The sequence below is a fragment of the Schistocerca cancellata genome, chromosome 9 (genome assembly GCF_023864275.1).
Source record: "Schistocerca cancellata isolate TAMUIC-IGC-003103 chromosome 9, iqSchCanc2.1, whole genome shotgun sequence".
NCBI lineage: Eukaryota > Metazoa > Arthropoda > Insecta > Orthoptera > Acrididae > Schistocerca > Schistocerca cancellata.
Genome location: NC_064634.1, coordinates 208,116,207 through 208,138,896, shown reverse-complemented (window position 1 = coordinate 208,138,896; position 22,690 = coordinate 208,116,207). Strand labels below are relative to the sequence as shown.

The window sequence follows — 22,690 nt, the reverse complement described above, 5'->3', positions numbered from 1 at the left end:
CCCATTTCTGCTGGTTTCCAGTTTCGTTTTTTACCTTTTCCTAAGTCAGAGACCGGGCGCTAATGACCGTAGCAGTTTTGCGCCCTAAAACCATAACAAAAAAAAATCTCCGCACTGATGTGCTCTGATTGTCGCGCTGTTAATATGTGGTATGAAAATGGCTGAGGCTACTTCATGTTCCGTAGTGAAACACGCGTGTGGAACATGGTTAAAAAGCGTGGAGAAATAGGTAGCTGGTTCTTTATATTTTTCATTAATTTACAGAGGTAACAGGCTTCGAAGTTTTCCGTTGTTCGCTGGTCGGTCCAAGTCTCCCCTGAGTCATTTTTTTCTCATTCAATTTGAAATACGTACGTCTCGTAATTGTAAAATTCATCATTATTTCTATGAAAAATGCACATCTTCTTGTTTCTAATTACATGCTGCACGTGAGATTCCTGTTTATATAAATTATTTGTTTTCGATATTGTATGAAAGACATTTAATACAGGGTGGCGCAGGGGAACGGGAAATTTTGAACGTTGCAGTTGGCAACACTGTAGCGCCGGCAGATGTTCGAAACTTTGCACAATTGATACTGTATGAACGCATTGCCATTTACATTTAGTTAGAGATGGGCAAACTGAAACACACAACAGTTTTGAAACAGTGAAACAGTTTGTGTTTTGTAGTAGTATAGGCCTTCACATTATATCATCTTGAGTGAGTGTCTACTGTGTAAAGATTGTCATAAAAACACAAATGAGGTGCGAGAGCGCCAATCATATTGCAGAAAGTATGAAACTTTCACGTAGGTGTCTTTGCAGTTCCGCATTTCCTGTAGCAAATACGCTGCTTTCGTGTCATGTGACTTTCATACTTTCCAATTGGCCGAGGTCAGACTAAATATGTTTGAAAAAACAGATTTTGCCAAACTCGTTTACCTGAATGAGCATAATTTTGATAGGTTTTATGAGTGATAATATGTATGTGCTCTTGAAAAGGCTTATCATGAGATATAATTTACTAAGATAACATTCTGCGAAGCGAGGCACTGAATTAACATTTATGAGTGTGCTACTCACACTTTTACTACTCAGTTAAATTTTCAATTGTTTGTCACACAGAGCAGGATGCAAAGTGAGTGAAGCGCACAGATCAAAAAATTACCATAACAGAGTGAAGCATATAGCACAATGATCAAGTATGGCAGTGTTTCATCAAACATTCACAAGTTAGTTAGATACATCTCATAATAAGTACACTTGATAGAAGTAGGAAACATTTCAAGGTAACTGAAATGCAGAGAGAGGTATATTTCTTTGAAGCATAAAATCCAGACTAAACTTTACAACAATTCATACGGTGTAATGCCTTTGTGATACCAGTATCATCGAAGATCTGCCTCTACACCACTTATAGTTCTTGCTAAAGAAGTTTGTTTGAGGTACAGGTACATGGAGTTCCCTCAAGTACTCACAGCAAGCAGATGTATCTCCATTTTATAATACACTTCCCCAGAAAATCAGAGATGAAGTTACGTTGCTGTTGATAAGCAATTTTTTATCACAGTATCTGAACGCCAAAAACAAAAGTATCGAAGTACCATTGTTGATTTGCCTCAGAATTATTTATTATACACAAGTATCAAGATGCCTATAGTGTAATAACCAAACATAGCACACTTACAAAAATAAATACACTAATCAGATAATTGTTGTCAAACACATAAATTAATAAATAACGTACGCAAAAAATTAAACTCACTGAATGGTGAGCAAAAACGTGTCTTCTGCGCGCAACAAATTTGAGAAAAATGTTCTTGTAAGGTAGCTACATGCACGATGTAGTGGACTAAACAAAATACAATCAAATATAAATTCAGTGCACACTGTCCAGAGAAGAACAAAATCAACTGAAATTTTACTGTTTCATTTCTGAGTAGATCTGCTGTACCTGTTCTAAGTTGTAGTTTAGAAATATCATTTTCGGTACTTTTTCGCTCGTTTGCCCCTGCTTTGAAAATATGCGCTCACATGGAACAGAGGTGGACACAATACAAAGACGTCGTTTCATTATTTCAAACAGTGTAGGAAACAACACATGATTTTCTTTCCACCACAGCAATGGATCATGTGATCTGTGTATCAGCGGCATCTTCATATATTTATCAAGCTCGACTATACTTGCAGCACGTGGATTGTCTACATTTTGGATCAAGCCACCTACAGCTTGGTCAAAATCTTGGCAAATGTTGCCACTGCTGGAAGTGAATGTGCTCACCACAACTGGTTTGGCTGGTGGTGGATTCTCTGTAGAACACCGAGAGGGTTTCTGTCGTATTGTACAACATTTGTTAATTATGGCATCTTTTGTTTCTTTTAATCGATGCCCAGTTTTTGGAAATCCATGCTCCCTGAAGCGAGGATCCAATAAAGTTGCTTCACAAGCAATTGCTTTATCTGCAAACGTTTGAACGAGGCGTGTACAGATTCCATCCTCAAGTTTAGCAATTACTGTATTAGTGGCTTCATTGCTGTGATCTGAGTTTTTCAATCTCAGACAGTGACTTTGTAAACCTTTCTTAATAAGACAACTTTTGACAACGTTTACGTTTCTTTCACTGCTAATTTCTGTTGTGACTTGCTCAAAATACGATAGTATGTCACAAGATTTTTCAGTAACTGACCAGTCTTCATGGGACAGTTTTGTTTGTGAATCTACTCTGAGGATGGTGAGGGTGCTTTGCAAAGGCTCTTTGATTTTCATCAGCCTGTCAAACATTCCATACGTGGAATTCCATCTCGTAGGACAATCTTGTTTTAGTGTTAAAATACGGAAGCCCATTTGCTTCTGAATATTGTGTAATTTATCAAGTGCTTGAGGAGTTCTTTTGAAAAATTCCGCTATTGACTTCACTTTTTCCCTTGTGTCTGTAATTGGTTCAAGGCTTGCTTTCACAGTTAAATTCAGTGAATGTGCAAAACAAGGTACATGCCACCATTTGCACCTCATCACTGCCTTCACCATATTAGGTGCATTATCTGTAGTGCAAGCTACAATTTTATTGGTAATATCCCAAGCTGAAGTCACATACTGTAATTCACTGGAAATGTTTTCTGTTGTTTGCTTGTCATGGAATTTAAAACTAGATAACAAATATGACTTCAGATTGCAGTTTTCATCAATGAAGTGAGCAGTCGCTGCAGTATAATTCTCACTATTCACAGATGGCCATCCATCAGTCGTAATGCAGATGTAGGATGCAGCTTGCACTGCGGATCTTGCTCGCACTAGTGTGCTGTCGAACACTTGAGAGAGTAATCTGCGGGAGAGTGCTTTTCTACTGGGAGGTACATAGCTTTCATTCAACAAATAAGTCATTTTTCTAAACTCTACGCTCTCAACTACATTAAATGGAAAGTATTCTTTAACAACGAGTCTCGTTCGGATGAAAGCACTGGTCTTGATGCAAATCCAGTAATCTTCGTTTGTCTACCACACCTACCCAGAACTGAACCGGTGGAAGTGCTGGGTATTCCTTACACAGATTGTTCATCTTGACGAACAGGCACTGAAATGGCAAATTCCTGAACAGTTGCTGTGGAAACTGAACTGGCTTCGCCACTGCCCAGATTCATTAAAACTGATTTCGAACGAGTTTTACTTAAGTGTTGGATGCTTTGTCGGAAGTGTCTGTTCAAGCAAGAAGTTGAACTACTTTTAAACGACAACACTGCCGAGCACAAGTTACATTTAATTTTCTCAGGATTTATCTTCATAAAATAATCCCACACCGGGCTTCGTAACGCCATAGCTGAAGACAGAAGAACCGACACGAACGAAACTGGAGGCCGGAGCAAACTGCAGAAACAACGAATACGCTACTGCGATTCCCACATTTCGTTAGTATGGATAATAAATATATACTCGTCCTGCTAATTTCCATGCACACAAAATAAATCAATACAGAAAACAGACTCACAAATCAAGCCACATAATACGAATAAATAACAGAATATAAGAGAAAAAAATTTTTGTCCCCCAAGGTGTTTCGAACCATTACTACCCTAATTCCAAACTGCTTCCCAGCCCTTCCCGTTCACCATTAAATCATCAGTGATCCGTCAATCACATTGCTTGAAAGTACCTCCAATTTACGTACTGTATATGTCTAAAAACTGCCACTCTACGCCTTTTTTAATTAAATATAGTAGCTGTACTTGCGTTTTTTTAATATGATTACTGTACATGAATAGAGAAGCGTATGTTATAGGAGATGTGTACTTTAACTGAACGTTTTTCACACTTTTATTATTATGAATGCGAATAGTGTGCCTTATTTTATAGTGTGTTAGTGTTTGTAAAGCATATATTGCGCCATTTCAGAATAGAGCAGTCAGTTAGAAACGAAGCTTTATTTTCGAAAATCTTAAGCTTCATGCTGTTGTGTGTAAAAAAAAAAAAAAAACTCTTGAAAGTGTTTTATGAAGTAGTATATTAAACGTATTTTAGTATCTGTGCCGTGCCCGAATCTCGTGCGAGACAAAGCGAAATGAAACATCACTGTTTCGATACAATTAGTCCCTTCCAAGCACAAGTGGACTGAAACAGCGTTGTTTTGAATCGACGGTACCGTTTGTGTGCCTGGCTCGAGATCTAATCTAGTCCCGTTATCCGACACAGAGCGGAATGAAACACTGCTGTCTCGTAACAGTGAAACATAGCCGTTTCGAAACACTGAAACAGTTCCACGTATCGATACACTGTATCGAAACATAGACACGGTGGCTAAGTCTACATTTAGTCATCATGGAGAATTGGACTGGTGCGGAACGTGCAGTAGCTGTGCGACCGTTTTACAAAAATGGTGATAGTGCGACTGCCGCGCAGAGAACATTTCGACAGCATTACCAGCTTGGACGTCATGGACGTGTCCCATCTGCGCATGCGATTACAACTTGGGTGCGTAATTGTGAAGAAACAGGATCTGCCTTGAAAAAGAAACCTCCAGGTGGCATTCCAACGGTACGTACACCAGAGAACATTGCAGCTGCAATCGAGAGAAGTCCTCGCCGCTCCGTTCGACAGCATGCATATTCGCTAGGGATTAAGCGACGAAGCTTATAATGAATACTGCACGAATTTGACTTCCATCCCTATAAGTTGCAGATTGTGCAACACTTACATGAACGAGACCCAGCGTCACGTATGGAGTTTAGTAGCCAGATATTGGCTAAAATCAACGAGGACGCGAATTGCCTTGGTAACTTATGGATATCAGACGAAGCCCATTTCCACCTGAACGGATTCGTGAACAAACAGAATTTTCGTTATTGGGCACAGGACAATCATTGTGAGTTTCACCAGCGACCACTACATAGCGCCAAGGTGTGCTGTATCATGTCATGGTGTTATCGGCCCTTATTTTTTTGAACGTGAGGATGGTAGTGCAGTGACAGTAACATCCGCTCGATATGTTGAAATGCTTCAAACATTCTTTACACCGAGACTGTACGAGCTTAATCTTAACGTCGAAAACGTGTGGTTTCAGCAGGACGGGGCCACGTCACACACTGCTCGACAATCGATGGCAGCAGTTTGTCAGTTGTTTGGAAAACGCATTATTTCACGTAACGGTGACATTGCATGGGTCTGCGAGATCCCCTGATCTTAGTGTGTGCAACTTCTTCCTGTGGGGATATCTTAAAGGCAAGGTGTACCGTACACGTCCTGCAACAATCCATGAACTGAAGGAGAACATTGAAAACTAAATCACTGCCATTCCCCAAGATTTGCTACACCGCGTATTTCAGAGTTTTCGTAACAGGCTGTTAAATAAAGTGTGAACGCCGAATGGGAGCACATCTTTCCGATATCATCTTTAAAAAGTAAAGAGACACTTTTGGACATTTTGATTGTAAAGACATACTGAATAATGGCATACTGGATACATTCACTTTCGTTAATAAATTACTAGTTTTATGAATTTATTCATGGAAATGACGTTATTTCGAAATTTCCCGTTTCCCTGCGCCACCCTGTACAAGCTGCTTAAGTTAAGAAAACACAGGTTTAATTTTTTAAGGCAAAAATGAAAAACCAAGTTTTCTTCATTGTACCACAGAAACATGACGTAGAAACATGAAAAACGATCATTTTCACAGCCTCGAGCACACCAAACAAATGCTGCATTTTTCCATTTTCCACTGTACGATTACAATATGAACCAAACAGAACTGACCAGGAGCCAATTTAAGGGATTCGGCCCGAGAAATAACAAGACTGTTAAGCTGCCAGAATACTGGAACCAACGCACGCAGCTTTTTCAAAAGAAGAAAATGCGGCGCTTGGTTGGCTTCGTTGTTTTGTTGTTATCAACGTAGCAGACGACAGTTCCAGAACTGCAATGTAATTCTCGGATTCGGATAAGGCTGACTGTAATAAATACCTTCAGTGGCTTCAGTATTCAACAGTAAGGTGAATTCCTTCCAGTACGCTTTTGCATCACACTTGGCTTGCTGAGAAAAATTATCCTGTGTTTAAGTTAGGAATTTTCATTGCTCTTGTTTTTAATTAGAATGCTATGTCAGGTGGGAGCGAGAGCATTTTATGCTTTCCGTCTGGTCACTTAAGGTCGGTTTCCACTAGAGCGCGGCGTGCGGCAACGGCAGCGGCAAGCGTTTTCCGCGTCGACGCGGCGGCTCGCGGAATTGGTGTTCCCATCTGGAAGCGGCAGACGTTAGCGGTAGCCAATGACGGACAGCCACTGAGGTACGGGGCAGGACCCACTGAAACGCGCGGTGCGTTTGATTAACTATATCTTACACCGACATGAAGGAAAGACGAAGTTGGGTGAAGACATACCAATTTTTCATTTTCTGTACAATGTACTCTTTCACATATTTCATTATTCATGTTTTCTCATTTCACCATAAACAAATTTCATGACTACCGTTCACGATTGTTCACTATCTTCTAACACATTGAAACAATGTACGACAAAAGAGATTATTCAGATAGTTAAAGCGAGACAAAAATTTAAAATGTGATACGGTAGCAGGTACACGAAAACAGTAAGAACACAAAGGCTAGGTGGAAGGGATGAAAGTGGAAGCCACCTGATAGAATTTCCCACAGAGCATAATGTAATCATCGCCAGCACCTTGCTTAAGAATCACGAAAGAATAATATATATTTGGAACAGTTTTCGAAACCAGATTTTAAATTGTAAGGCATTTCCTGGTGCAGACGCAAACCTGACTGAAGACTGTCAATAGCAAGAAAAGCGTTCTGAAAAAGAAAGTTTGTTCACGCCGAATATAAATTCTAATGGTTGGATACTATTTTACAAAGGTATTTGTGTGGAGTGCAGCCTTGTATGTAAGTGAAACGTGGACGATGAACAGTTCTGTCAAGAAGACAATGGACGCTTTCAAAACGTGGTGATTCATAAGAATGCTGAACATTAGATACGAGGATCGTGTGACTAAAGAAGAGGTACGGAATTAAATAGAGGAGGAAGAGGAAATTACGGCACAACTTTGACAACAATAGGGGTTAGTTGACAGGACGTATTATGGGGCGTCAAAGAGTGAGGACAAAGGGGTTGGGTGATACTATTCTGATAATAATCATCTGTTCAAATACTATTCTACTATTTTAACTATTAATGTAAGCAGTGAATTTATTCTTCCATGCACTCCTCCACAAAACATTTAAACCAAAACTGAAATCAGCTGAACACCAAATCTTTCAACCACTGTCTGACAACTACTGGATTCACTTTCAACTTTCTATAACTATCACTGGCTAGCCACATACACATACAGATATAAGGAGAACAAAAGTAAACAAACATTAGTTTTCAGCATATAATTCTGCAGTTTGGCAACATGTACACAAACAAACCAGACAGGAAGGGACATGAGGTGAACACACTGTAGTTATGACTTCAAATCAGAGTTTTCGGTAAAACGTCTACTGCTAGTGACAGAAGAAAAAAGAGTGAACATGAAAATGTGCTTATGTTCCATAATGTAAGTTTTAATTCAATCTCCAGCATGTGACCAGGTGAGGGGAAACGTATATGTCCGCCAAAAACTCGATTCACTGTAAGTAATCAGTCATTCATGTAAAAAAAGATGTGAACTGTTTTATAATCTGCAAGAATCACATATCAAAACAAAACTGCATCATTCTAGATTCCACCAAAGATGCCTTAAAGTAAAAGGCGAAAAGCGTCTTGAATAAGTAAAGTACACTGGATAAAGAAAAAAAAGTTTGTTACTTACCAAAGGAAATAATCAATAGCTCTAGATATTTAGTAAATTACATCTTATGACATACCAGCAAATTAGTTTCGGTTTAACTTCTCATTCGACATGCTATTAAATGCCGTTTAAAAAAATTCATCTATCCCTTCTGAAAAACTGTAGTTACTTTCATATCTCAGTAGATAAACAGATTTAGGATATTTATCATGCGGCGAAATACATGACTTTTCACAAGTTATCGTTTGCAAAAAAACACGTTTCGATTTCTTGAAACGTTTACGAAATTTGCGGTTGATACAACCACATGGTTTACGACGAGCAGGACGAAGTATCGGTCACGTCGCGAGCGACCCGCGCGCGGTTTATGGCACAGCCCGTCCGCCGACATATCATTCAATATCTCGAGAACGGTGATAGCTATCGATCTGCTCTCAGCTTTAAAAACAATTTCGATATGTTGACTAAATTTCATACGCAATAATGTATTACCTAAAATGAACTGTACGCAAAGTCCATGCAATGCGTTTTTACCTCTGCACACTCATTAAAATTTCGTGTAAAGGTTTCTGTAAATGCGATACAGCAAGTAACCACCACGAATAACGAAAAGAAATTCGGTTCTTTATCGAGAGAAGATATCAGGCTGTAACATGCCCAAGAATCAAATTTTTCTACCGTATAGTTTCCTTGGAATCGGATGATAAGTATTTCATAGCTGCCGCCGCGTCCGCGCCAGCGGTTCGGCGAAAGTTCGCGTGGCCCGGGGTTCGTACCTGACGTCACGCTCAGCGCGTTCTGTGATTGGCGGCACGCACCTGGAGCGCGGCACGCGGCAGCGGAAGCTGTTCGACATTGTCAAACCGCGACGCAGAGCCCGCCGCACCATGCCGCTGACGCCGTTTCCATGGCAACCACGCCGCTGACGCGCGGTTTTGACGCGCGGCAGCCCTAGTGGGAACCGGCCTTTATGAAGCGTGCGGCAGTGCTGAAGTTTTGCCGAATATTATTTCACTATCTGTAAAAATTAAATGACATTCGAAGCTGTATCGTTTCTTTGCTGGTTAGTTGGACCGCTGGGTGGCCAATGCTGTCCTAGTTTAATGCGCCGGTAAAGCTGAGCATTATAGCTCAGTTTATGTCCATGTGACACAGCACACAACGATCCTTATGGTCGTACGTGGCTGTACACAGCTTGGCGTCCGCTCCACGTGAAAAGAAATCCAATGAAATTCAAGCAAACGTGTAAGAGTACATGGCACAATGTATACATCAGGTTTATTCTTATGATGAACACAGTATAATATTCTGTTGGTATCTAATTACATTCAGAAGGATTTAGAGATGCTGCCATTGGATTAGAAAAAGTACAGCCTTAACAATAAATACACCGCCTCCAGTTGGTTCCTAGCAACCTTTATAATCTCCACAAAGTGAAATTTCACACCTAAAGTTTGATTAGATTTCAGTATGTTCAAGAGTGAGTCACAATTTTATTACGACATATGAGAAGTGATGTACACTAAAAATCACAGATGGTTGGTGTGACATACCTTTTACCAGATGTCCCTGTAAATGAAATAGCTGTACGCCTTAAGAATAGCTCTGAACTGCATTCATGGTCAAGGTTTTTCTGCTTGATAAAGACAATGTTATTGCATGTCTAGTTGAGTATGAAAAATAAAATAAATAAACAATAAATATTGAGGAGCTGTCTTGTTGAATGACCGAGCAACTGATATCAACACCTAATGTGCATTAGTTAGATTTTGGTTGATGTTACACAGATTCACCCAACAGCTACACAGACATGCATGGAGGTGAGGTGACCTGAGGTTCCACACAAACACTCACAGGTCTTGGAGCTTTCTTCAAACAGTGGGAGTAGTCTTGCTCAAGCTGCAGGACACTCACAATTTGTAGCAGATGAACAAAGGGTTCATGTGATCAGAATTTAGGTTGCTGAGTCCTGATGGTGGAAATATCAAGGCTGTGATTTTATCCAATATAAACCTCGCCCATATATACACTAAAGAGTCAGAGAAACTGGTACACCTGCCTAATGTCGTGTAAGACCCCCATGAGCACGCAGAAGTGCCTCAACATGATGTGACATGGACTTGACTAATATCTGACTGGTGCTGGAGGGAATTTGTGCCATGAATCCTGCTGGGCTGTCCATGAATCCATCAGAGTACGAGGGGATGGAGATCTCTTCTGAGCAGCATGTTGCAAGGCATCCCAGATATGCCCAGTAATGTTAGTGTCTGGGGAGTTTAGTGGCCAGCTGAAGTGTTTAAACTCGGAAGAGTGTTCCTGGAGTCACTCTGTTGCAATTCTGGACGTGTGGGGTGTCACAGTGTCCTGCTGGATTTGCCCAGTGGAAGTAGGTGATCAGACAGGATGCTTACATACGTGTCACCTGTCGGAGGCATTTCCAGATGTGTCAGGGGTCCCATATCACTCCAACATGCCATACCATTACAGAGCCCCACCAGCTTGAACAGTCCCCTGCTGAAATGCAGGGTTCATGGATTCATGAGGTTGTCTCCATACGCATACCCATACACGTCCATCTGCTCGATACAATTTGAAATGAGACTCATCCAACCACGCAACATGTTTCCAGTCGTCAACAGTCCAATGTCAGTATTGATGGGCCCAGGTAAGGCTTTGTGTCATGCCGTCATCAATCGTACATGAGTGGCCTTTGGCTCTGAAAGCCCATATGGATGATGATTCATTGAATGGTTTGCACTCTGACACTTCTTGATGGCCCAACACTGAAATCTGCAGCAATTTGCAGAAGGGTTGCACTTATCTCTTGTGGAACTATTCTCTTCGATCGTCGTTGGTCCCGTTCTTGCATGATTTTTTACTGGCTGCAGCAATGTCAGAGATTTGATGTTTTACCAGATTCCTGGTATTCACGGTACACTTGTGAAATGGTCATATGGGAAAATCCCCATTTTATAGCTAACTCAGAGGTGCTGTGTCCCATCGCTCGTGCGCCAACTATTACACCACATTGAAACTCGCTTAAGTCTTGATAACCTGCCATTTATTTCACAGGTATACATGTATACTGCATTAAAGATAGTCGCTGAGTTAGAGAGCAAACACTCTTGTCACCATTGTGAATGTGACAGTTTGGCATCTCTTGTGACTGGGACTTACCAGAACGTCAACTGGCGATCTGACAGCTGCTCCAGACAGTTGTTGTACATAGGCATTGCCAACCACAGTGTCGTATTCTGCCTGTTTACATTTCCCTGTATTTGATTACACATGCCTATACCACTTTCTTTGGTGCTTTCATGTAGATTACCTCCACTACCTGCTGTTAGCAAGTGATAGGTGTCATGTCAAGCAATTTTTTATTTACCCATACACTGCCATTGGCAGCTCACTACCGGTCAACCTTTATTCCAATTGTCATGGCTCTTTACTCATTGTCATTTACTAATATTGAAATGGCCAGTTATTTACTACACTGTGGCCCATTTATCCTCCATTAAAATTCATGATGGTCAGTGCATGCCTGTTCTTTCATTAATATGTTGTAGCCCTGGAACAAAAAGTCCAATGCATGAATGATCATGTAACATGCAAGATAATCTCACGATTATAAAATACTCTCTTAATTCATATCCTGCCTTCCGCTGTCATTCTGATGGCCAGTTGAAGTTCTGGTAAGATCCCAGTCACAAGAGATGCCAAACTATTAAATTCACAATGATGACACGAGTGTTTGTTCTCTACCTCAGCAACTATCTCTAATTCAATATATAGGTATATATGAGAAATAAATGTTGCCTCATAATCATCCTGCTTTGCAGCTTTTTCATGCCTTTAAGGTTGCTGATGCCATTCAGGATAAAAGCAAAATAAGCTTCTTGACAACCCTACATAAAAAAATACAGTCTATGGACTGTAACCATTTTTATGCTATCTGTGTGACCTATTATCACCTGCTAACTTTTGACCAAGCAGGCATTCTTTCAAAGAGCCAAACAAGTGATGATCTGGTGTTGTTGTGTCTGGTCTGTATTGTGGATGTTTCCACATCTCAAACTTCGGATCACATAGGACATCCACAGTTTTCACATCTGTATGAGTGTGTGGCCTGTCATGGAGCAGCAGTTCGCAAATTGTTCAGGAAACACACCAGGGTAGGGTGCCTTACAACCCAAAAAACTGAGTGCGGTTGTGCAGTGGTTAGCACACTGGACTTGCATTCGGGAGGACAACCATTCAATCCTGTGTCCGGCCATCCTGATTTAGGTTTTCCATGGAAAAGGCAAATGCTGGGATGGTTCCTTTGAAAGAGCCCAGATGGTTTCCTTCTCCATCCTTCTGTAATCCAAGCTTGTGCTCCATCTCCAGTGACCTCATCTCCTCCTACAACCCAGAAGTTCATCAGTATAACTTCGTAGTGGATGCCTGCACCTCTGATTGTTTCCTGAATGGAGATGATGCATGCTGCCACTGCTTTGATAATCTCTTTCTCTCTTGCTGGTGAATGTGCACACAGAACTCATCTCCTGTCAAAGTTAAATTGAGGAAACCTAGTCCAAATTCAACCAAGACATTGGCTGGTGCTTTGTCACTGTCATTGTCACTGCCACTGACATTGTGCCCTCTATATTTCAATATTTTCATCCTCATACAATGATAATTCATTTAAATATTTGTCTCCATGCTGTTTGTTCATTGTGTGCTGAAGATTCTATAAAATGTAATTTTTTATGAAATAAAAGCAAATAATCCTCATTGTTCTTACTCATCAACAGAGGTGTAGCAGTGGCTTATACACTACGGGTGCATACGACTAGATCATGACTCCTTTGTGGCATAAAGTTAAGGAACCATTGTTCATCCTGCAACACAACTTTTCATTTGTGTGTGTGTGTGTGTGTGTGTGTGTGTGTGTGTGTGTGTGTGTGTGTGTGTGTGTGTGTGTGTTTCCATGCAATTTTATTATTATTAAGTTTTTTTATGAAATAAAAGCAAATAATCCTCATTGTTCTTGTATGTTTGTTGTTAGTGAATAATTATTCATCACTCTATAAAACTGTGCACGAGGTCTTATTTGTAAGTATTTGTTAACTGTTGTGCACCCATTTCCTTACAGAATTTAGGCCTTCACTTTCAACACCAGTGCCATTTTCCAGACATTGCATGTTAAGAAATACTAGCAACATCACGCTGACATCTGTTTTGCTTTAAATCTTAGTTAATTGGAGTGAGGTCTGTGCCCTGTTACAGCTTCATTCCCTTACTGATTTTAAGTGCTTTGCTCTATTCTGTTATGATTGCGTGTATAATGTTACCCCATAACAGTGCTTGATATGTAAAAAAAGAGGTTCTGGTACTGCGACCTTCCAGGGGAGGGGGGAGTGTTTTTGGAATTTAGACTTCTCAAGCCGCTATTTTAATGGTTTATTGAGCATTTTAAAAGTGTGAATACAGCATCTGTTCTGGTAAAAGATAAAACTTATCTTTATCTTTTATTGCATGTTTTATTGATTAAGTTAATATTATTTCTCAATTTACAATTTGTTACAAAAAATAAATTTCAGTAAGATGAACCCGTGTAAACTGTCCAAAGCTTTGAAAGGTTTTCTTTGTATGTTCCTCCACTTTCTCTTTCCTTCCTGTTAGTGCCCACAGTGGAATACTATCCATGAAGCAGTCAATATTCTACTTACTTTGTAGGGTGAAAACACATCAGTGATGGGCCATTCAGCTTCAGAAAAAGTAATGAAGGAACTGTTTTTGTTGACAGAGAGGCTCTACCATCAGTAATGGCCAGAATCATTTGGGGAAAACCCTCCTTCACGTTCACTGGACAGAAGCAAATTTGTGAGATACTTTGTTTTGTTTTCATAATTTCCACCAAAGCTCTCACACTTTACAAAAAGCTACTCATGAAATGGTTTAATTGTGTATTGTTCGTTCAGCTGAAAGGCATAGTTATTACATCACTCAACTGCAGCAAATGTTCTGTTATACCACATCGCAAAATTTGCAGTTCTGATTTGTTTTCATCAGAGGCACTGATATTGGCTACTGGTGCGTCCATTACAAATCCAGCATTGCCCCACACTACTGCATATGAGACAGGATGGTGAGCCAGACACCTACCAGCATGGGTGTCATTTGTACACAGTTTCCTAAGCACTGAAAATGCTGGACTGGTACCCAGTCTCTGCCGTAGAAACCACACTTAGCAAAAAATTAAAATAAGGTAACCAGAAAACAAACTTCAGATGATTCACAGACAAGTAGCCCACACAACGTAGCTCCCTTAGTTAAACTGATAAGTTCTGGCAGGAAAGGCATTAGGCTGAGGAGGAGGAGGAGGAGAAAAAAAAGATGATTCTGTTCCATTACTTGATATTGAGAATTAGCCGAGGAACTCTTCTGCTGTTTCCAAAAAAAGTCTGCTATCATTCATTTTTTTATCCTTTCTGTTACTTCACTCTGTTCCCCCCAGTTGCCCTCTATGATCTCAGGTGTCTTACCTCTGTTTCCTATTTGGAGCAAACCAGTGGTACTGTGTCGCATCATACTTAGATTTACTGAGTAGAGACCAAGAAACAGTTGCAAAACTGTTGCAGATGTTGTTTTGTACTTCCCAGTGAGTCTGAGAAATATATTCTGCTATGTTTTATTTTGGAACACATATTTGTCAAAGTTTATATGCCAATGTGTGTCCTTCAAAACCATCAATATTGCCAAGGTCTGCCTTTTGATATGCATATAAATCTTGAAGTAGCCTAAATTTGTTGAAGATTGCGTGGGCCAACTCTCACTCAACGAGATTGCGCCATAGGGTGGTGGGGTTTCGGGTTCCGCTGGATAGGTCAGGAGTCCACTACACACAGCAATCGGCTACACGGGTAGCAGGGGTTGTGTGGCATGGACTGGGCGGTTTTTTAGGTTAGAGGGTCTCGGGCAAGTGCAGAAAGGGCAACAGCCTCAAAGGGTGCGGGGCAAAGTCAGGACATGCGGGGACCAAGCAGCAATCGGTATTGTAATTGTAAACTGTCGAAGCTGCATTGGTAAAGTACCGGAACTTCAAGCGCTGATAGAAAGCACCAAAGCTGAAATCGTTATAGGTAAAGAAAGCTGGCTGAAGCCAGGGATAAATTCTGCCGAAATTTTTACAAAGGCACAGACCGTGTTTAGAAAGGATAGATTGCATGCAACCGGTGGTGGCGTGTTTGTCGCTGTAAGTAGTAGTTTATCCTGTAGTGAAGTAGAAGTGGATAGTTCCTGTGAATTATTATGGGTGGAGGTTACACTCAACAACCGAGCTAGGTTAATAGTTGGCTCCTTTAACCGACCTCCCGACTCAGCAGCATTACTGGCAGAACAACTGAGAGAAAATTTGGAATACATTTCACATAATTTTTCTCAGCATGTTATACTCTTAGGTGGAGATTTCAATTTACCAGATATAGACTGGGACACTCAGATGTTTAGGACGGGCGGTAGGGACAGAGCATCGAGTGACATTATACTGAGTGCACTATTCGAAAATTACCTCGAGCAATTAAACAGAGAACCGACTCGTGGAAATAACATCTTGGACCTACTGATAACAAACAGACCCGAACTTTTCGACTCTGTAAGTGCAGAACAGGGAATCAGTGATCATAAGGCCATTGCAGCATCCCTGAATATGGAAGTTAATAGGAATATAAAGAAAGGGAGGAAGGTTTATCTGTTTAGCAAGAGTAATAGAAGGCAGATTTCAGACTACCTAACAGATCAAAACGAAAATTTCTGTTCCGACACTGACAATGTTGAGTGTTTATGGAAAAAGTTCAAGGCAATTGAAAAATGCGTTTTAGACAGGTATGTGCCAAGTAAAACTGCGAGGTATGGGAAAAACCCACCGTGGTTCAACAAAAAAGTTAGGAAACTACTGCGAAAGCAAAGAGAGCTTCACTCCAAGTTTAAACACAGGCAAAACCTCTCAGACAAACAGAAGCTAAATGATGTCAAAGTATGCGTAAGGAGGGCTATGCGTGAAGCGTTCAGTGAATTCAAAAGTAAAATTCTATGTACCGACTTGACAGAAAATCCTAGGAAGTTCTGGTCTTAAGTTAAATCAGTAAGTGGCTCAAAACAGCATATCCAGACACTCCGGGATGATGGTGGCATTGAAACAGAAGATGACATGTGTAAAGCTGAAATACTAAACACCTTTTTCCTAAGCTGTTTCACAGAGGAAGACCGCACTGCAGTTCCTTCTCTAAATCCTCGCACAAACTAAAAAATGGCTGACATCAAAATAAGTGTCCAAGGAATAGAAAAGCAACTGCAATCACTCAACAGAGGGAAGTCCACTGGACATGACGGGATACCAATTCTATTCTACACAGAGTACGCGAAAGAACTTGCCCCCCTTCTAACAGCCGTGTACCGCAAGTCTGTAGAGGAACCGAAGGTTCCAAATGATTGGAAAAGAGCACAGGTAGTCCCAGTCTTAAAGAAGCGTCGTCGAGCAGATGCGCAAAACTATAGACCTATATCTCTGATGTCGATCTGTTGTAGAATTTCAGAACATGTTTTTTGCTCGCGTATCATGTCATTTTTGGAAACCCAGAATCTACTCTGTAGGAATCAACATGGATTCCGGAAACAGCGATCGTGTGAGACCCAACTCGCTTTATTTGTTCATAAGACCCAGAAAATATTAGATACAGGCTCCCAGGTAGGTGCCATTTTCCTCGACTTCCGGAAGGCGTTCGATATAGTTCCGCACTGTCGCCTGATAAACAAAGTAAGAGCCTATGGAATATCAGACCAGCTGTGTGGCTGGATTGAAGAGTTTTTAGCAAACAGAACACAGCATGTTGTTATCAATGGAGAGACGTCTACAGGTAACCTCTGGCGTGCCACAGGGGAGTGTTATGGGACCATTGCTTTTCACAATATATATAAATGACTTAGTAGATAGTGTTGGAAGTTCCATGCGGCTTTTTGCGGATGATGCTGTAATATACAGAGAAGTTGCAGCATTAGAAAATTGTAGCGAAATGCAGGAAGATCTCCAGCGGATAGGCACTTGGTGCAGGGAGTGGCAACTGACCCTTAACATAGATAAATGTAATGTATTGCGAATACGTAGAAAGAAGGATCTTTTATTGTATGATTATATGATAGCGGAACAAGCACTGGTAGCAGCTACTTCTGTAAAACATCTGGGAGTATGCGTGCGGAATGATTTGAAGTGGAATGATCACATAAAATTAATTGTTGGTAAGGCGGGTACCAGGTTGAGATTCATTGGGAGAGTCCTTAGAAAATGTAGTCCATCAACAAAGAAGGTGGCTTACAAAACACTCGTTCGACCTATACTTGAGTACTGCTCATCAGTGTGGGATCCGTACCAGCTCGGGTTGATGGAGGAGATAGAGAAGATCCAAAGAAGAGCGGCGCATTTCGTCACAGGGTTATTTGGTAACTGTGATAGCGTTGCGGAGATGTTTAGCAAACTCAAGTGGCAGACTCTGCAAGAGAGGCGCTCTGCATCATGGTGTAGCTTGCTCGCCAGGTTTCGGGAGGGTGCGTTTCGGGATGAGGTATCGAATATATTGCTTCCCCTTACTTATACCTCCCGAGGAGATCACGAATGTAAAATTAGAGAGATTCGAGCGCACACGGAGGCTTTCAGACAGTCGTTCTTCCCATGAACCATACACGACCGGAACAGAAAAGGGAGGTAATGACAGTGGCACGTAAAGTGCCCTCCGCCACACACTGTTGGGTGGCTTGCAGAGTATAAATGTAGATGTAGATTTCATTTTCATTGTTGTTGTAGACATGTCTTCCTCTTCAGTTTGTTCCTTGATCAGTTTGGTTGTTTTTCTGTCTGCCTGGTAATTTCAAACATACATTTCTCCTTTGCTCCCTGAAGAACTCTCATTTCATGTCTCACTTCTGTGAGTTGCACTGATTGATAACTTTCCTGTTCAGACACATTGCAAGCTATATTTTGAGACCTCTAATTGGTTTCCAGATTGAATCATGTCAATTTTCTCAAACTGTATGAATCTTTTGCATACTTCAGGCAGTTTTCTCACCTTATCCTGGTGATCAAATTTCAGATTGTGGAAAGGCCACCTGAAACACATTAAGCTGCTGTTCATTTTATTCGCTATTGTGCGATTGGTTTCGGTCAAAGACTATTGTCCAGTATGGATTTTCGTTAACAGCAAGAGTTACTTATATATGTTAAAAACACAGTATCAAAATTACAGTATTTATAAATAAAGTTTACATGTACATAGAAGTGTATATGTAACTCTTGCTTTTAACAAAAATTTGTGGTGGAAAATGCTCTTTGACCAAAACTGCTCGAAAATAAATGGAACAGTAGCTTACTCGAAAATAAATGGAACAGTAGCTTAAGGTGTTACATCATATCATGTCTACAATTCATAAAGGCTGTGTAACATAATAAACAATAAGTTTTCAAATTTCAATTAACAATTCATCTTACAAAAACTATTGAGGACTAGATAGAAATCAGGTATTGATAGACTCACCAAGAAACATTTTTTATATATAACAGTAGACATTTGAATAACTATATGTTTACCAGAGCTCTACAAATAAATGTACTTAGTCAAAGGTATTTTCTTTACTTTGTCACAACAATTATAGGAAGGCTATCATACCAAAGTGTACAGTTAACCTATACTGTCAATAAAATTTTCATACTTGTACTTACATTTATAAATCAGTAATCTTCAGTTATTTTATTTAATAGATAAAGATGGCAGTCTTCAACTGGGCTTAGCTGAAGTAGCAACATTACAGAGTGAAGCAGTACAACTGAGACGAGAGAATACTGCTCTGCGCAACACACTTCTTGCACTCCACTCCGAGCTCTATGGTGCTAAATTAGCTGCGAAGTATCTTGATAAGGAACTGGCTGGCAGGTGAGTGAGGCAAACTTCCTTTTTCTTAACATGATACTAATATGCTTTGTGTAAAGTATGTACTTCACATTACCTCTTTTATTGTTGTTTTATTTTACCTATATGTTTACATGTTCTCCGAATAGATAAGTTTCATGATCAGTTGTGATTACGAGTGTCTACTTTCAAGCAGTAGTATTGAACCAGTAAGATTGTTGTAGACTCGGTGTTACGTTTAGTGCAGTTGATAGTAATCATGTCTCATAAAATAATGCATGTGCAACCAACATTGATGTATGAAAAGAGGTATTGTTAACTGTTAACAGTTTATCTTCTGTGGTACCAAACATTTCAGTACATTAACAAATTAATTTTCCTGTTTATTATTGTTAATAGTAATTCTATACTTTTATTGATAACAGTTATTTCATTGTATGGTTTCTTGTATTTCATATGTTTCATTGTGATTTCTCTTTTTGATTATTTTCAGGATCCAGCAGCTCCAATTGTTGGGACGAGAGATGCGTGGTGAAATACGGGATAAACTGTGGAGGCAGCTTGAGGCAGAGATACTACTGCATAGGCACAAAACGGTTGTAAGGGCATGTCGAAGTCGGAATGCTGGATCAGGTTCCTCTGGTCCACCACTGAATACCTCCCAGTCACATTCACAGCCACAGCAGCATCAGCCATCATCTCCACAACAACAAGAACAGAACCAGCATCAGCAAAAACAACACCAGCAGCAAGAACAGCAGGAACAGCAGCAGTCCAGTGCATCAGAGAAGGCTGCTGCAGAAGTAGCCAGCACTAGCTGTGGGTCACAGGGAATTGGTGAGCCACGGACTGTTACTGTGCGGAGGGAGCCAGGTGAAGGCCTTGGGATATCCATCACGGTTAGCATTTTGATTATTTCAGTCAGTTGGTGATAATGCACTAGTTGTTGTTTGTTGTGGTTTTCAGTCCTGAGACTGGTAAACTTTATGAAAATGTATACTGTAAAACTGTTAGCAAAAATGAACATCAATATTGGATGCTCTTTCCCTTTGAAATATGTCATTTCCAAAAGAAATAATTTGAAAGTAATCTTTCTGTAAAATGGATTTATTTTTAAAATGTTTTCCATGAATTCAGTTCATATCTTCATGTTTCTTTAAGTACTTGGTATTACAGTACTTGATTGCAAGTAGTGTAATGCATGTGCAAATTCTTCTTACAGAATTCTCTTAATTTTGGATAAGGTATTGCTTCTCAATGCTACTTTCAACTAAATGGGAAAATATTATGTCAATTAATCTCATAATGTGTAAATGGATACCTCATAAATTTCTTGATTGTTATGATGATCCATTGCTAGGCTAGTAAACTTAACTTACAAAGTTTCCTTTGCCTTGCCTTAAAAGAATTAACCATCCTGCCATTTCCTGCTTTGCCCCATCAACATCATGCTGTCAAGTTAACCAGAACTAAATATTTAGTATGATGTGTGTCTATGCTTCATTTTTTAGACATTTTTTGTGAAGTATTCAGCCATTTTCCAACTGCTCAAAACCTGTCCACCTCCAGTGTTATGGTCATGGTTGTGTGTTTGACATCAGTCCATTCCTTGAACCATTCGTTTGCTTTCTTGCCTCTCATAGTTGCCAACATGCACCTCTCTGAACGGTTTTATCATTAACCCAGTCACATTGTATGATGAGCAGTAGTCACAGAGGAAAGATGTGAAAGTGAATGGCCGGCCGGAGTGGCCGTGCGGTTCTAGGTGCTACAGTCTGGAACCGAGTGACCGCTCCAGTTGCAGGTTCGAATCCTGCCTCGGGCATGGATGTGTGTGATGTCATTAGGTTAGTTATGTTTAATTAGTTCTAAGTTCTAGGCGACTGATGACCTCATAAGTTACGTCGCATAGTGCTCATAGCCTTTTTTTTTTAAGTGAATGTCAGTGTAAAATGTGTGGCGTTGCTCTTCTTTTAAAAGGCTATTTTGAGTTCTACCATACTAGTTGGTATGTAAAGCAGTAGTTCTACTGCGTATTGAATCTGATTTCACAGCAACCAAGACTGTATTTAAATGTGATGCCATTGGGTTATAAGTGTACGCCTCACTGTTGTACGTCAGACTGATGGTAAATTATTTAATTTATTACATTCTGAGCTTCATTTTGAGAGATGTTTGGTTTTCCAAAAGTACTACAATTTTTGATTTTTCTGTGTATTTCTTTTGTTGTTCATTGAGTATTCGCCTTCAACTTTATCAAATACAAAAACTTGTCAACTAATTTTGTGACCTCATTTGTAATTTGTAATCAGGGTTGCCACAGGTTCTGGAAACCAGGGCATTTCAAGTGCCAGGGCATTCAGGGAAATATCAGAGAAATTTGAAAAAACATTGGAAAAATCTCGTTTTTGTCTCAGTAGATGAAATGGTTTGTTTACTAAGGTGCCATAGAACATCGCTGGCTGGTTGCAGCTGAGTACGTTCACCGCTTCCCTACTCCCTCATTCCTACCACTCCCCTCAGCTTGCAATCAGTGCTCCCAGCACATCTTGCCACAAGCGTAGCTGCTTCCGACAAGAAGCAGGGAGGCATCAGGAGTGGTTTGTTTGGATCTGATTCTTGGACTGTAGTGGCAGTGGCAGTGGCTGGAGATGGCAGTCATGTGTGCATGAGTTGTGTCTGAGTGATTTTGTGTGTGTTCTCGTTTTCTAACAAAAGCTATGGCTGAAAATTTAGTTATGAGAGTATGATTGTCTTTTCTATGTGCCTGTCTGTTGCTCAGCAATCATCTTCACAGTGAGTTGCTACCTATCCTCATTATTATTGATTCTCAGGGTATTTGAATAAGTTATCTGTTGTGTTAATTGATCACCATGGTCTCATGTCATCAACCTGCTGTCTGTGGCTCATCAATAGCTGGCCAAACAAGTGGATTTCCATGACTGACCAGAACTGCAGGCCATTTTTGTGGGTATCTGTAATGGATCGGCCTTGCCAATCTGAAGCTGTTCAGTTCCCACAAATGTTTGGGCCCTGCCTGGGATCTAGTCCCACCGATCTACCCGCAGGCTAGGTCTGTTTGTTTGTGGCGCAATGCAGCAGACTTAAATGGTTTATCCATTGCAGCTGTGTCACCATAAGTGAATTGTATAGTGTGGCATTTTATAGACATTTTATTTGTTCTAGTACATTTTGACACTGAAAATGGAGTTTATATGTTCGAAAGTATGGACGATAAGAGGAAGAAAACTGTGTCAGTTGCTGGCAGTTTGTACACTATGTACACATACATTTATGAAAGAAAAATCACACAATACCAGTAAAATAATGACACGGTGGGTAATAACCAACAATAACAAACGTAGTAGAACCATCATTTTATTGGCAGTCACCAAAAGCGTTGGTTTGCAAAATTCTTCTCCGCCTTATACACTTCTTTCAAGAGGCCTACTTTTTCTGAGGCTATTTCTGAAATCAGTGAAAGTATTTTAATGATGTCTT

The 22,690-nt window shown here is 40.3% G+C and overlaps 1 protein-coding gene across 1 annotated transcript in view; it reads left to right on the top strand.

The window, feature by feature from the left end:
- Positions 1-22,690, top strand: part of LOC126101285 (uncharacterized) — a 137,751-nt gene that overhangs the window by 63,924 nt on the left and 51,137 nt on the right. The window contains exons 5-6 of the mRNA XM_049911966.1: positions 19,042-19,213; positions 19,683-20,088. Coding sequence (XP_049767923.1) covers positions 19,042-19,213; positions 19,683-20,088 — 578 coding nt within the window. The remainder of the gene's footprint in view (positions 1-19,041; positions 19,214-19,682; positions 20,089-22,690) is intronic.